General features: G+C 37.0%; 1 protein-coding gene and 1 non-coding gene across 2 annotated transcripts in view; both read left to right on the top strand.

Annotated features, from left to right (window-relative positions):
* GTF2A1 (general transcription factor IIA subunit 1) overlaps window positions 1–16,865 on the top strand; it is a 50,035-nt gene that overhangs the window by 15,343 nt on the left and 17,827 nt on the right. The window contains exons 2-5 of the mRNA XM_006157106.3: window positions 670–874; window positions 2,535–2,599; window positions 9,617–9,692; window positions 11,626–11,759. Coding sequence (XP_006157168.1) covers window positions 670–874; window positions 2,535–2,599; window positions 9,617–9,692; window positions 11,626–11,759 — 480 coding nt within the window. The remainder of the gene's footprint in view (window positions 1–669; window positions 875–2,534; window positions 2,600–9,616; window positions 9,693–11,625; window positions 11,760–16,865) is intronic.
* LOC114009387 (small nucleolar RNA SNORA79) lies at window positions 1,850–1,993 on the top strand. Its single transcript, XR_003550816.1, has one exon. It is a non-coding gene; the product is annotated as a small nucleolar RNA SNORA79 (small nucleolar RNA).

Raw genomic sequence — 16,865 nt, 5'->3', positions numbered from 1 at the left:
TCCCCATGTGGGATTGAACATATAACAAATTGGGCTTTTCTAACTCTGGGATTGCCTCTTAACTTTGTCATTGTTCTAATCAAGAAAAGATGAATTTATGTTTCATGTACATTATTTAAGAGAGAAAATTTTGTATTAAGGAAAGTTTCAAAGAAGTAGCATAATGTTTTGATATTACAAAGGATAATCTTTGAGTATAGTACAAATTGCTTATATGAAACTCTTGACTAAATAGTATCTGGTTGTTAAGGAATTACTATAGAAAGTTTATTGGAGTTACTAAAGGTAAAAAAATCCTTCAGTACTCTGAAAGTGGCAAAAAATGAGGTTTGATACCTTTTTTTGAAAAAAAATTGTGTTTACAGTTTACAGTTGGGTAAAACTTAGATTTTTTGTATTTTTGTGGCTGGGTTAGGTTTTAAAATTTAGGGGGTTTTAGTTTATTGGAGTTACTAAAGGTAAAAAAATCCTTCAGTACTCTGAAAGTGGCAAAAAATGAGGTTTGATACCTTTTTTTGAAAAAAAATTGTGTTTACAGTTTACAGTTGGGTAAAACTTAGATTTTTTGTATTTTTGTGGCTGTATCAGTTTTAAAATGTAAGGAGTTTCTAAGTCCAGTATTATCTTCCCGGACTTTAACTTAGAAATCTTTGTTATTCTTTGCCTTAGTTGTGGGAGAATAAACTAATGCAGTCTAGAGCAGTAGATGGATTTCATTCAGATGAGCAGCAGCTTTTATTGCCAGTTCAACAGCAGCATCAGCCTCAGCAGCAGCAGCATCACCACCACCACCACCATCAGCAAACCCAACCTCAGCAGACGGTACCTCAGCAAGCGCAGACCCAGCAGGTTCTTATTCCTGCATCACAGCAAGGTGAGACTGAATTTGTTTTCCTACATCTGACCTAGAAGTTAAAATATTTATTTTGAAAGGAGAGAAATGCTTTGGGATTCTTGGATCTTATTTTTAAGAGTTGCTTGATAAGCCTTAAGATAGAGGAAGAGAGAGCCCAGCCAAGGGCGTATTTGTGTAGTAATGATAGACAGGTTTTGCTAGTTGAAAATTTGATATTCAAATAATTTAAATTAAAATTTTCTTTTGAAAAGACTGGTTGATTTCCTAAAATAATTCAAATCTATAAGGGCTTCATTATTTTATATGTTAAAGTAGTTACCTACTTTCTTTATGAAACGTGTCTTTTTCAACATATGTTTGGGTTTAATTTTTAAAATGCATCTTAAATACTGGTGGAGTTTTGTGGCTATACTTTTGTCATCTAAAACTTCAATTCTATAGTCATTTATTTGTGTAAATCTAAATTGAATTAGATTTCTAAGTCAAGAATAGATATATAACATACCTTTATTTAAGGTAAGAAGACTGTCTGTAGTGCTTTGCACTGTATACTGTTTCATTGGCAGCTAGTAAGGGCTTTATGAAGTAGTCCTTGTCTCCATTTCACAGCTGAGGAATATTTGGGCTCCATTTCACATTTGAGGATTATCTGTGCCTTTTTTTTGATGACTACGAAGGCTAAGAATCTTGATCCATTACCTGTAGCAAGTATTTCCTCTCATGACAAACATCTGTTTATTGTAAACCTCCCTGGACATTCTTATTTTGTGAATGTTGTTACTTGAGGGGAAAGTGAAGTTAAATGAGTTTATTCTAAGGTAAACGTTTAGTTACCCAGTTTCTTCATGAGAAAAAGAGAGACACGTAGAATTTGTAGTGATACATGGAGGAAAGTTCTATTTAGGTTATTTTGCTGTATATACAAGTAAGACTTTTAGTACCTGATATTAATCTATAACTGGTATCAAATAATTTTATCTTTTTAATCTTTCTTGATGACTGTTCCTCCTACTGCCTTCAAGCCTGGCAGTAGGATTTTAGGTCATCATAAATTGAAATTTGATTTTCTTCACTCAGAGAATACTAAGATAATGGGATTATCTGTTTATTCTCTGAAATTTGCGGAATCAAACAGTTAATTCCTTTCACATTTAGGTAGCATTTGCCATTATTTTTGAATTGTACTTTTTAAGCAGTAGATGGAAAACATGATTCTGGCAACTGTATAACTGGGAGAAAATGACTATGTAGATTTTAAAATAAACTACTGAGAACTTTTTGAATTTAATCTTAATGGATTAGAAACTCATTCCAATAATGGATTATAGTATACAGTTAATGCTGAGTTAGTAATACACGGTTAAATTATGTCCCAAAATTTACAGTTTTATTGAAAATGAACAGAAATGTACATTTAAGGTATTAAGTATCTCACTCTTTCATGTTTCTAAATTCCTTGAAACCTTTGTCACTTTGTCACTTTTTGATTGATGTTTTTCCAGTGTAGGTTAGATGTATCCCACTGTTATTTGCTATAAGAATTTACATTTTGAAGTATCCATTGCTTGAGAGTACATCAATGCAGAACATATGAAAAAAGTTTTCAGCCTTATAAGTACTTGTAATTATGAAATAGCTTCATGGTTCTTTGATTGCTTATATGCTAATTTTTTTGTAGCCACAGCACCACAAGTTATTGTTCCTGATTCCAAGCTAATACAACATATGAATGCATCAAACATGGTAAGACTGAGAATGTAGTACTTCGGCTTTACTTATTTTATCTCAAATTGTGATTACACCTAGGTGTGCTGCATATTACCAACTTTAAGTTTATTGAAATCTTGAACTAAAAGGTTATTTTGTTTCCTGGATATTGGATTTGGCAGCAAGCCTAAAGTTTAGCTTGATACATAAACATTAAGATACATAAAATTAGGCAGTTTTCTGTTTAGAAAAAAAAAATACCAAATGAATGATGCTTTTTGGAGGCTACTTTATCTCCTACTATTTTTGAAAAATAGATTTAGGGGATGTACCAAATCTGTTACATCAAGTATAGTTCAAGTTAGGAAATCTGTTAATGGCAAAAACGTCAAGAATGCTGAGTTCTAAGTGAACTATTCAGATAGTTTAAGATAATAAGTATTGGCCAGCTCCATGGCCTGGTGGTTAAGGGAGCCTGATCTGTGTGGTTGAATCCCAGGCCTAGTGGCCTGAAAAACACCCCAGGCATGTGTACGTGCATGCCCAAATTCCCAAGAAGGTGGAGAAATCAAGGACAAGGCTTCTCCTCTCTCCCTTTCCCACTCCTGTGAATGCATGTGTCCTCTGGCAAACTAAAAAACAAGAGAGAGAACACTTCAAAATCAAATATTTAAATATTTTATTAAGAAAATATTAAATCAAATATTTTCTCTGAGGACCAGCAGGTGGCGTAATGGTTACATTGCTGTATCAACCACAGTTCAAGTCCCAGACCCAGCAGCTTGAAACTCAAGCCTGGCGTGTGTGCATGCATGCCCAAAATCTCGAAAGGAGAATGGAGGAAAAGGGATTTCATGTGGCTGTTTCCCATGGGGTGTGATTTCTCGCTTTCTGTGTCTCTGTCTGTCTGTATCTGTCTTGTGAGCACATGTACCCTACAGTGGGGGGAAAAAATCTCTCTTGAAAAAAAACTTTTAAAATATACTTTATTATTATGTGTAAATTGCTACCATAAAATACATTTTAACTAGTTGAAATAACAGTTTTATTTGTGATGGATAGCCATAAATTTCACAAGTCCCCAGATATTCAAATTACATGTAGGCCATCTAATTGTTCTCATCAGATGTATGTAGTTAATGTGTCTGTAAAATTTAAAGAATCTCTTCGTATCACTAGAAAATGTTTATATCCTTAAAGCTTTATTAAAAGTCTGACTAGTTGTTCAAGCCTTTCTCACAAAAGGCTTCTCATTACTCTGTTTAAACCATACAGACCGTTAATGTCAGAATATGGTGTCTCGGTTCTTAGATTTCATTTTTAATTTACGCCACGTTTTTAATTTAAAGGTAAGAATCACTTCTGAAAAAAATTGCTTAGCCTATCTAACTAGTGTGCAGTGGGATTTATTTTCAGATCTAGATGTTTTTTAACCAAAAAGCAACATTTACAGAAATTGCATATATTTTGTGAATAATAAGTAGTGAACTACAGAGCTCATTTAATGTTTATAAGCCAGATCAGAAGCAGGGCACAACTGTTAAATGAATGATTTCCTCCTACACATCACCAACATCACAAATCCATTCCTTGGCACAGTTACAACTCTATGTGATAGCAGATTATTAATTCATAGTTACCTAGGGTCTGTATTTGTACTTTATTAGAATAAATTCACTTGTGTGATAATCACAAAATTCTATGCCTGTCATTTTTCACAAAAATGTTTTATTCAGAAAATTCTATTTTAAGTCTAAGACTCTGAATTTCTTTTTTAAAATAATTATTTATTTTTATTTTTTTGGTCTGTTTGTTTGTTTTTGGAGAGTTTTTGCTATAGGGCGTGGGCGCTCGCCAGACAGAGACAGACAGACAGCAAAAAATCACCCCCCAGCGGAGGTGGCCACGCTGTAATCCCTTCTCCTCCATTCTCCTCTTGGGATCTTGGGCACGCATGCACACGCGCCCGGCATGAGTTTTAAGCCACTGGGTCCGGGACGTGAACCGCGGTCGACTACGTGGGAGTCCAGCGACATAGCCATTACGCTAACTGCTGGTCCCGTTATTTATTTAATTTTATTTATCATTATTATTATTGGGGTTTTTTTGAGAGGTTTTTGCCATTGGGTGTGTGCGCTAGCCAGAAAGATAGACAGAAAGCGAGCAATCACCCCCCCAGTGAGGGTGGCCACACCGCAATCCCTCCCCCTCCATTCTTCTCTCAGGATCTTGGGCATGCACGCACACATGCCTGGTATGAATTTAAGCCACTGGGTCTGGGACTTGAATCACAGTTGATTACATGGGAGTCCAGTGACAGCAATTATACCAACTGCTGGTCCCAGAGAGATTTTTGCTGTAGGGTGTGTGTGCTTGCTAGAGAGAGAAAGACAAAGAAATCACCCCCCAGGGAGGATTGCTACACTGCAGTTCTTTCTCCTCCATTCTCCTCTCAGGATCTCGGGCGCACGCACACACATGCGCCCAGTGTGAGTTTTAAGCCGCTGGGTCTGGGATTCGAACCATAGTTGACTGTGGGAGTCTAGCAGTGTAACCATTATGCCATTTCCTGATCCCCCATTATTGTTATTTTAAAGAGTTACTTTATTTAACTTGATTTATTTATTCAAATAAATAAGTAAATTAATTAATTAATTAATTAGACCAGAGAGGGACAGAGGGAGAGAGCGCATGTGTGTGTGCCCGCACGCAAAAACAAGCTGTCAGGTCTGGAACTCGAACCATGGTCGGCCCTGTGGGAGTCTGGCACCCTTAACCCCATGCCATCAGCTAGTCCCTATTGTTATTATTTTTTAATTGGTTGCCGGTCATGTGTGTGCTCATGAGAGAGAGAGAGAGAAAGAGAGAGAGAGAATATGAGCCACTAGATCTGGGACTTGAACTGTGTTTGACCATGTGGGAGTCTAGTGCCTTAACTATTACACCACCTGCTAGCTTCTTGAATTATTTGGTCTTTACCCTTAGAATTATTTGGTCTTTACCCTTACAGTTTGACTCTCGAGTTCATTTTGCAGTTGTCATTACTAATTTTTCCAGGAAATAACTCATATAATTTTAAAAGAGAAGCATTTGGCAGATCACCTGCAGTAGGCCCTTTTAAAGAATTTTAAATGTTGGGACCAGCAGTTAGCATAATGGCTATGTTGCTGAACTCCCATGTAGTTGACCGTGGTTTGAGTCCTGGACCCAGTGGCTTAAACTCATGCCGGGCACGTGTGCGTGCGTGCCCAAGATCCTGAGGGGAGAATGGAGGAGAAGGGATTGCAGCATGGACATCCTCCCTGGGGGGTGATTTCTTGCTTTCTGTCTCTCTGTCTCTCTCTCTTTCTCTCTGGTGAGCACACATGCCCTATAGCAAAAAAAACTCCCAAAAAAAAAAAAAAAGAATTTTAGGTGTTACAAGAGAGAATTTTTAATTAATAATTGTATTTAAAGAGACCAGGGTAAAATCAGTGGTCCATCTCTTACAAGTTGGATCTTCTTGATTCTAAAGAACTTGTATATTTAAAGAGATCATAGGTGATCATACTTGAATAAGTAAAATGGACAAATAAAACAAATTTAATATGTATTTTAGTGTGTTACTTTGATGTTTTTAGTCAGTATTTCCTTCATGTATTTTACATATTCTGGAATGTAACCAGTATAGACCCTACCAATAAAAAAGTGTGTGGGGGGGATCAGCAGATGGCATAATGGCTACATCGCTGGACTTCCATGTAGTCGACCGCGGTTCAAGTCTTAGACTCGGTGGCTCAAACTCATGTTGGCGCATGTGCGTGCATGTCCAGGATCCCAAGAGGAGAATGGAGGAGGAGAGATTGTGGCATGGCCATCTGCCCTGGGAGCTGATTTCTCGCTTTCTGTCTCTCTCTCTCTGTCTGTCTTTCTGGCCAGCACACGTGCCCTATAGCAAAAACCTCTCCAAAAAAAAAGTGTGTGTTAAACTTAGGTTAGTTTGCATTATACCTGATTCAAAGACAGTATAGTTTTATTTTTTTTTTCTATTTTTTTCTTTCTTATTAGAGATAGAGGGTGGAAGGGAGGGGGAGAGAGGTATTTTTGACAGTGTCTTGCCCTGTCATAGTCCTTGTGTTCTACCTTCCCAGTAGCTAGAAACTACAGGTAAGCACCACCACCTGATCTGTTGAGGTTGTACTAGGAAATGAGGCTAGGCCTCCCTCACAGTGTTGCCCTCCTCCTGTTTGTGCCATCCAGACTAGGCCTGGTTTTGATTTTTCTAGTGACTCTGTGTGTTTTATGCCTGAATACATTGGAAAAATACAGTTTTATAAAATATGAATAGTGATAATACAATATTAGGCAGAAGGCTATTTCAGAGAACTTGCATCAAGCCAGTGTTTTTACTTCTCTTTATGAAATGTTTGGTTTAATGCATTATTTATGTTTGGTCTGATCATAAAATACAAGGAAGAATTTTCAGTGGTCATTAAATAAAAGATGGTTTGTTTAGGTTATATGACTCAACAGATGTTTATTGAGCAACTCAAATATGTGAGAGATTGCAGTAGTTGTTACATAATATAAACTATACAGAAACTACAAGATCAGTTTGCCAGTAGTAAGATCTGTTACCATAAAGAATATGATTTATGGACATTTAATATTCTTAAATATTTGTCAAAGTAAGTGGTCATCGATATGTTTCTTAAACTTAGATTTCTTTTCACTTGCCTGTATAGACAAGATTTTTAAAAAATGGTATGATTGGGTATCGAACTTAAAATGAATGAAACTGGTGGGCCATAGCTGGATTCTGGAGACATGGGAATTTCAGGCTCAATAGAAATGACTTAGGCCTGCCAAATGGCAACAAGCATATTTTCTTAGAATGCTACACCTGGAAGGACTGACAGGTAGTGTGGTACTTGAGGGCACTGGACTCCCACTTGGCTGACCGTGGTTTGAATCCTGGACCTGGCAGCTTGCTTTCTTACTTTCTCTCTCTCTCTCTCTCTCTCTCTCTCTCTCTCTAGTTAGCTCACTCTGTCTCTCTGGTCATATTAAAATAAATAAATAAATAAGTAAATGAAGTTAAATAAATACTTCTTAAAAAAAAAAAAAAAGAATGCTCTGTTTGGAGCCCAGATTAAATAGTAGTTGTATCATTAATCTGTTTAATAGAGTTTTCAAAGTTTCATGTATTTCTCTGGCATTAGCTTTTTTTTTTTTTTTTGAGAGGTTTTTGCTATTGGGCACATGTGCTCGCCAGACAGAGAGAGAGACAGAGAGACAGAAAGCGAGAAATCAACCCCCAGGGGGGATGGCCACGCCGCAATCCCTTCTCTTCTCGGGATCTTGGGCACGTACGCACATGCACCCGTCGTGAGTTTTAAGCCACCAGGTCTGGGGCACGAACCGCGGTCGTCTGAGTCCAGCAACATAGCTAACTGCTGGTCCTGACATTAGCATTTTCAAAACACACTTATCTGGGAACCAGCAGATGGCGTAATGGCTATGTTGCTGGACTCCCACATAGTTGACCACGGTTCGCGTCCCGGACCTGGGTGGCTTTAAACTCATGCTGGGCGCGTTTGCGTGCGTGCCTAAGATCCCGAGAGGAGAATGGAGGAGAAGGGATTGCAGCGTGACTATAACCCCTGGGGGGTGATTTCTCGCTTTCTGTCTCTATGTCTCTCTCTGTCTGGCGAGTGCACGCGCCCTGTAGCAAAAACCTCTCCAAAAAAAAAAAAAAAAAAAAAACCCACAGTTATCCAATTATTTCTGAGAAATACATAGATTGGATTGAAGGTATGTAAGCTTGGTATCTTAAAAAAGTGAAGAGGGAAAGAAATTTTAAAATGTAGCATAGCTCAATATAGTTATAGTGAAATACATGAAAACATTTAAAGCACGTAATTGAAAAAATGGAATTATGTGGTTTTAGAGCTGGTGTGGGCAGTGGTGTGGTAGGTAAGAGGAGAAAAGAATCTTCAGAACCAGTAAATCAAGAATTTATCCAGAATTTAAGGAAATTGAGACTATAATCCCACATAAATTTTCATAACTTAAATGTCATTAACTGCATTTTAAAATGTGGAAAGGAAAGTATATGGCTTTTCTTAAGATTTTGAGTTTTTATGTTGTTAATAATACATGTTTCATCTAGAATATATTGCCAACACACACTCTCCCCCTTTTTTGGTAATAAGACATCTTACAAAAATTGCCAGCTATACTCCAAGTGAAGTTTTCTGATACAGTGTTTTCTATGGAGACTTGTTGATTTCAGAAGAAATTTAAAAAGTTAAAAAACATTCAATGAGGTCCAGTAGGTGGCATATTGGTTAAGATACTAGACTCCCACATGCCCAACTGGGGTGAACTCTGGACCCTGTGGCTTGAAAATCGTGCCAGGCGCATGTGCCCACAATGCCAGGAAGAGAATAGAGGAGAAATGATGGCAGTGTGACCATTGTCTTGCGGGGTGGGAGGGTGGGAAGGGGGATTTCTCACTTTCCCTCTTTTTTTCTAGCAAGCATATATACCCTATGACAGAAACCTAAAAAAAGAAAAAATTAAATGAGGATCATTTGGCCTTAAGTATATTAAATGATAACGAGGAATTGGGGCTAAAGAAACAGTGAGAAAGGAAGCATTAATGGAATGGTTATGTCATATGTTATATAGCCTTGTTATTAATGTATGGTTTCTAAAAATGCATAGATTATTTACAGGCTGTGATGACAGTACATACCTTAAAGAAGATTGAAGGGGGAGAAAAAAAAAATACCTCCTGTGAGAAATCCTTAAAGCACATTCTCTAGAAAGAGTAACAAATTTTATTGTTCTGTTTAAGTGCTTTAAATAATTAAGTAGGTCATTTAGTCTACATGATCTTGCTTATGCTATACCATTTTAGAGAATAGGATTAGTCTTACTGTTAGAACTTTTTATTGTAGTACATGTCAAACAAAAAAATTTATACACTACTAAAATATTAACAGTAAACCAAGATATTGTTATGTGCATACATGATTTTGAGTTTTTCCCCTTGTTTTTGTTTTTCAGAGTGCTGCTGCTACAGCTGCTACCTTGGCACTCCCTGCAGGTGTGACTCCTGTTCAGCAGATTTTGACGAATTCAGGTGATTAGTAATAATAGAATTATTTGTAATTCAGAAAATTGTACCATGAAGCCTTTTATGTTTTGCCTTCACTGAAAGACAGAATACTAAAATTTCGGGGACCTGCAGTTGGCCTAATGGCTATGTCGCTGGACTCCCATGTAGTCGACCACTGTTTGAATCCCTGACCCCGTGGCTTAAACTCACGCCGGGTATGTGTGCATGCGTGCGTGCCCAAGATCCCGAGAGGAGAATGGAGGAGAAGGGATTGCGGTATGGCCATCCCCCCTGAGGGGTGATTTCTAGCTTTCTGTCTCTCTGCCTGGCGAGCACACGCGCCCTACGGCAAAAATCTCTCCAAAAAAAAAAGTAAAAAAGAATACTAAAATTTCTTTTACTATTTGATTTAAGAAATAAAATAACCTTATCTGAGGGGTATAGCACTTGGTACCATAATCATTGTTGATGATGCAGTAGAGAAGATGAGAATTGCACTTGAGTTTTTGATCTGTGAATAAGAGCCCTATTATTAAATGAAGTGTGAGTGTATAGAAATTCTTATTTAGTTTAGTTAGCATATTTAACCTGACAAATAAGTTAAACTTGATTTATTTGAATTAATTTGTGATACCAAAATCTTACAGTGTCTTAGGAGCAAATTTATTGCATGCTATTATATATAGTATCTTTTCATTGATTGACAAAAAGCCATGTCTGTCTAGTTCATGATTTTTGTTGCATTAGTGTTTGAAAAATTTGTACATAGAAACTTGGGTTTTTGTTTTGTTTTGTTTTGTTATAGGGTGCATGTGCTCGCTGGAGAGACAGAAAGTGAAAAGTCACATCCGTGGGGGCCACAAGGCAATCCCTTTTCCTCCACTTTCCCATTGGGATCTTCGGAGTGCACTCAACGTGCCTGGTATAAGTTTTAGGCCACCAGGTCCAGGACTCAAACCATGGTCGACCACGTCAGTCAGTCTCTTAACCACTACTCCACTTGCTGGCCCCTGTTCATATGAATCTCTCTGTAATCTTGATTATATAATTTTTTTGTTAATTTTCCTTTTTTTTCGGTTCTTACTATAGGGCACGTGCTTACCTGAGAGAGACAGAGAGAGGAAAAGTGAGAAATGATCCCCTGAAGAGGGGGAAAATGGTCATACTGCAATCCCTTCTTCATTCTTGTCTTAGGTTTTAGGCATGTACACACACACCTAGATAGTTTTTTTTTTTTCCCCCCAAGCTTTCAGGTCTTAAACTTGAACCATGGTTGATCATGTAAAAGTCCAGCGCCCTAACCACCATGCTACCTATTGGCCCCTTTTGTTATTTTCTTAATTTATACATAAAAATAAATGACAGAGGTTTGCTTTCCTTGCTACATATATTAGTAAGATTATGTACTTTTTAATGAATTCAAGATTCTGACTCATCCAAAGCAATGTATGAGAGTGATTTGATTCTTTGTATAAGATAGTGGAGATGATGACTGGTTCAACAAACTTTTATTGCTTTAATGCAATTTTGTTGCAAAGTACTAAGGTGCTCTGATTCAAGGTATTAAATGAACTTTTATGTTTTTCCTTCTTTAAAGCTTTAAAACAGCCCCTGAAATGTCTGATCTTTGCTCTTTCTTGACTCTTATCATGTTAGTGAAGATAGTTTTTGCTTTTAATGAAGTCCCATAATCTTTTAAAAATCTTTCTGGAAAACTCGAATGAGGATGATAAACATTGAAAATAAAACATTTTTAATTACTTCATTTGAACTCGGGAGTCAGGGGAGGTAAGGAGTATAGTCTACTATGGGTGGCTGATAGCCTTTTATAAAATTATTAGACTTTCTACTCGATCATTTCTAGGGCCTTCAGTGGTTTGACATTCAATATGAATTCACTTATTTTGAGATGGTCGCTGTTAAAATGATAACTTGTAATATGTACTTTTTTCTTCAGGCCAGCTTCTTCAGGTGGTCAGAGCAGCCAATGGTGCCCAATACATCTTTCAGCCTCAGCAGTCAGTGGTTCTACAACAACAGGTTATTCCACAAATGCAACCTGGTGGAGTACAAGCTCCTGTTATACAACAGGTAAGAGAATCTTAGTAATGATCACCTTGGGGGAGTTGTTGTTTATTCATTCCTTTGGTGGTTCCCTTCTCTTTTCCCAAGACTTTATATGTAGAGCCTTATATTCTCCAGTACTACAGACCCTGATTGTTACAAATTTCTTGTGCATACTTCACAGCTAAACTTAACATTCAACATGTTTAAAACAGAATTATTGTCTCTTCTGATCAACTTCATAGTCTCCCTAAATGTGCTTTTTTGTTATAGTGGCAATGCTTTGTCCAACCTCCAAAGTTTGGTCTCATTCAACAAGTAGTACCTGAATTTTAGGGTCTTCACAAGGGATGGGGGATTTAGGAGTAAACAATGCAGGCATGACTAGTTTCATGATGCTGGTGGTTTTCTGAAAGGGAAGGGAGTGTTAGAACCTTCACTTTCCTTTATTGCCAGTGTCCAAGGTATTACTGAGTCCTATCATCCTTTTATTGGGTTGCAGTTTTGCCATGTTTATAGGTTCTTAATATATTTATAAGTAGTTGTCTCAATCTTTTGTCATTTTCTTAGTTCATACTATCATAATTTGTTATTAAAAATACTGTATTATCTTTTTTTTACTACATACGCACATGCTCACACAAAGAAGGAAAGAGAGTAGCACCCTTGACAAGGTTTTGTTGCACCATCATCCCTTTTCCTTAGCCCTCCAGCTTCTCGGGAACCTGGGCTCCTATGTGCATGTGTACATCCAGAGTGTTTTCAGGCTGAACCAGGCATCTTTGGTCAACTATATGGCTTCCAGCCTTGCAGGGCATGTGGCTTTACCACTGCACCACAGTGACTAGGCATGTATTACCCTCTTAACTAATTTCACTGCCTCTAGCCTTATACCCTCTTAACCTGACCTTTCTAAAAATCTTGAAGTCCATAATGACTTCTCATTACCTGTTGGAAAAAGTCTAAATACCATAGAGAGCTTATAAGATCTTTTGGGGGATCTTGTTTCAAACTCTGAACTCTTCAGATTTATTTCTTGTCATGCTCTCAGTTACTTGCTTTAGCTGATGTTTAGATCAAAGTTAACAAATAGTTACATTTACGTGTCTGCCATTATCATGCAGTGTGGACAAAGATGAAAGAGAGGAATGGTTCTTTTCGTGGGGAACGTACATACTTAAAAGAGAGAGACACAATGTCAATAGAATAGTATGGTAGAAACAAGATCAGAGCAGTAATATTAATCCAGCTACTTGTAGCTTTCCAAAATTATATGCTGCGGTCACTTCTGAGTTTCACTTGGTGGTGGTCTTCTATTTAGAATGCTGCCTTTGGTCTTTCACCTTACAACCTCTACTTCTCCCAAACAAACCAACTAAAAAGAAAAGCCTGGCTAATCTCCTTAAAGTACAAACAAAAACTTAAGTATTACCTGTTGGGAAGGCTTTCTGACCATACCTTATCTGCTAAGCTGAATTTGGTGCCCTTTCCTGTGTTCTTAAAACACCATGTCATGCTTCTGTTTCATGTTTTAGTTGTTAGGGTTGTCACTGCTTTATTTCTTGTGTCATTAATCTATGATCTTCTTTAAAAGAAATTCTTTGTCTCCTTGAACCTAATGGCAAGTAACAGTCATTGAGTGCTTTTTATTTAAATAACTATAATTGCAAACATGTTAAATTATAATACATGTAGTTAATATTTGTTCATATGTTCATTTTGAGTTGTGATTTAGTTTAGAATCCTCAAGTGCAGAACCTGGAAGAAACTTTCAGAATTATTCAATATGGTGATTTCAGCTGTGGTTGCATGCTAAAGATAACCTGGGAGCTTTAAATACAACTACAGCTTGGGTATCACTTATCCAAGATGCTTGGGACCAGAAATATTTTAAATTTTGGATTTTTTTTTTTTTTTAACTAGCAGGTGCATGCACTTGCTTGAGAGAGAAGAATAGTTATTTTCTTGGGAAGCTTACATACTTAAAAGAGAGAGAAGAAATGTCAATTAAATAGTATGATAGAAGCAAGATCAGAGCAGGAGTATTAATCTAGCTGCTTCTAGCTTTCCAAAATTATATGCTGCAGTCACTTCTGTTCACTTTCCCTCTTTTTTTCTAGCAAGCATATATACCCTATGACAAAAACCTAAAAAAAGAAAAAATTAAATGAGGATCATTTGGCCTTAAGTATATTAAATGATAACGAGGAATTGGGGCTAAAGAAACAGTGAGAAAGGAAGCATTAATGGAATGGTTATGTCATATGTTATATAGCCTTGTTATTAATGTATGGTTTCTAAAAATGCATAGATTATTTACAGGCTGGGGAGACAGTACATACCTTAAAGAAGATTGAAGGGGGAGAAAAAAAAAATACCTCCTGTGAGAAATCCTTAAAGCACATTCTCTAGAAAGAGTAACAAATTTTATTGTTCTGTTTAAGTGCTTTAAATAATTAAGTAGGTCATTTAGTCTACATGATCTTGCTTATGCTATACCATTTTAGAGAATAGGATTAGTCTTACTGTTAGAACTTTTTATTGTAGTACATGTCAAACAAAAAAATTTATACACTACTAAAATATTAACAGTAAACCAAGATATTGTTATGTGCATACATGATTTTGAGTTTTTCCCCTTGTTTTTGTTTTTCAGAGTGCTGCTGCTACAGCTGCTACCTTGGCACTCCCTGCAGGTGTGACTCCTGTTCAGCAGATTTTGACGAATTCAGGTGATTAGTAATAATAGAATTATTTGTAATTCAGAAAATTGTACCATGAAGCCTTTTATGTTTTGCCTTCACTGAAAGACAGAATACTAAAATTTCGGGGACCTGCAGTTGGCCTAATGGCTATGTCGCTGGACTCCCATGTAGTCGACCACTGTTTGAATCCCTGACCCCGTGGCTTAAACTCACGCCGGGTATGTGTGCATGCGTGCGTGCCCAAGATCCCGAGAGGAGAATGGAGGAGAAGGGATTGCGGTATGGCCATCCCCCCTGAGGGGTGATTTCTAGCTTTCTGTCTCTCTGCCTGGCGAGCACACGCGCCCTACGGCAAAAATCTCTCCAAAAAAAAAAGTAAAAAAGAATACTAAAATTTCTTTTACTATTTGATTTAAGAAATAAAATAACCTTATCTGAGGGGTATAGCACTTGGTACCATAATCATTGTTGATGATGCAGTAGAGAAGATGAGAATTGCACTTGAGTTTTTGATCTGTGAATAAGAGCCCTATTATTAAATGAAGTGTGAGTGTATAGAAATTCTTATTTAGTTTAGTTAGCATATTTAACCTGACAAATAAGTTAAACTTGATTTATTTGAATTAATTTGTGATACCAAAATCTTACAGTGTCTTAGGAGCAAATTTATTGCATGCTATTATATATAGTATCTTTTCATTGATTGACAAAAAGCCATGTCTGTCTAGTTCATGATTTTTGTTGCATTAGTGTTTGAAAAATTTGTACATAGAAACTTGGGTTTTTGTTTTGTTTTGTTTTGTTATAGGGTGCATGTGCTCGCTGGAGAGACAGAAAGTGAAAAGTCACATCCGTGGGGGCCACAAGGCAATCCCTTTTCCTCCACTTTCCCATTGGGATCTTCGGAGTGCACTCAACGTGCCTGGTATAAGTTTTAGGCCACCAGGTCCAGGACTCAAACCATGGTCGACCACGTCAGTCAGTCTCTTAACCACTACTCCACTTGCTGGCCCCTGTTCATATGAATCTCTCTGTAATCTTGATTATATAATTTTTTTGTTAATTTTCCTTTTTTTTCGGTTCTTACTATAGGGCACGTGCTTACCTGAGAGAGACAGAGAGAGGAAAAGTGAGAAATGATCCCCTGAAGAGGGGGAAAATGGTCATACTGCAATCCCTTCTTCATTCTTGTCTTAGGTTTTAGGCATGTACACACACACCTAGATAGTTTTTTTTTTTTCCCCCCAAGCTTTCAGGTCTTAAACTTGAACCATGGTTGATCATGTAAAAGTCCAGCGCCCTAACCACCATGCTACCTATTGGCCCCTTTTGTTATTTTCTTAATTTATACATAAAAATAAATGACAGAGGTTTGCTTTCCTTGCTACATATATTAGTAAGATTATGTACTTTTTAATGAATTCAAGATTCTGACTCATCCAAAGCAATGTATGAGAGTGATTTGATTCTTTGTATAAGATAGTGGAGATGATGACTGGTTCAACAAACTTTTATTGCTTTAATGCAATTTTGTTGCAAAGTACTAAGGTGCTCTGATTCAAGGTATTAAATGAACTTTTATGTTTTTCCTTCTTTAAAGCTTTAAAACAGCCCCTGAAATGTCTGATCTTTGCTCTTTCTTGACTCTTATCATGTTAGTGAAGATAGTTTTTGCTTTTAATGAAGTCCCATAATCTTTTAAAAATCTTTCTGGAAAACTCGAATGAGGATGATAAACATTGAAAATAAAACATTTTTAATTACTTCATTTGAACTCGGGAGTCAGGGGAGGTAAGGAGTATAGTCTACTATGGGTGGCTGATAGCCTTTTATAAAATTATTAGACTTTCTACTCGATCATTTCTAGGGCCTTCAGTGGTTTGACATTCAATATGAATTCACTTATTTTGAGATGGTCGCTGTTAAAATGATAACTTGTAATATGTACTTTTTTCTTCAGGCCAGCTTCTTCAGGTGGTCAGAGCAGCCAATGGTGCCCAATACATCTTTCAGCCTCAGCAGTCAGTGGTTCTACAACAACAGGTTATTCCACAAATGCAACCTGGTGGAGTACAAGCTCCTGTTATACAACAGGTAAGAGAATCTTAGTAATGATCACCTTGGGGGAGTTGTTGTTTATTCATTCCTTTGGTGGTTCCCTTCTCTTTTCCCAAGACTTTATATGTAGAGCCTTATATTCTCCAGTACTACAGACCCTGATTGTTACAAATTTCTTGTGCATACTTCACAGCTAAACTTAACATTCAACATGTTTAAAACAGAATTATTGTCTCTTCTGATCAACTTCATAGTCTCCCTAAATGTGCTTTTTTGTTATAGTGGCAATGCTTTGTCCAACCTCCAAAGTTTGGTCTCATTCAACAAGTAGTACCTGAATTTTAGGGTCTTCACAAGGGATGGGGGATTT

The sequence above is a fragment of the Tupaia chinensis genome, unplaced genomic scaffold (genome assembly GCF_000334495.1).
Source record: "Tupaia chinensis unplaced genomic scaffold, TupChi_1.0 Scaffold000528_1, whole genome shotgun sequence".
In the NCBI taxonomy this organism is placed as follows: domain Eukaryota; kingdom Metazoa; phylum Chordata; class Mammalia; order Scandentia; family Tupaiidae; genus Tupaia; species Tupaia belangeri.
Note: the sequence above shows the minus strand (reverse complement) of the source record. Positions and strands in the feature narration are given on the sequence as shown.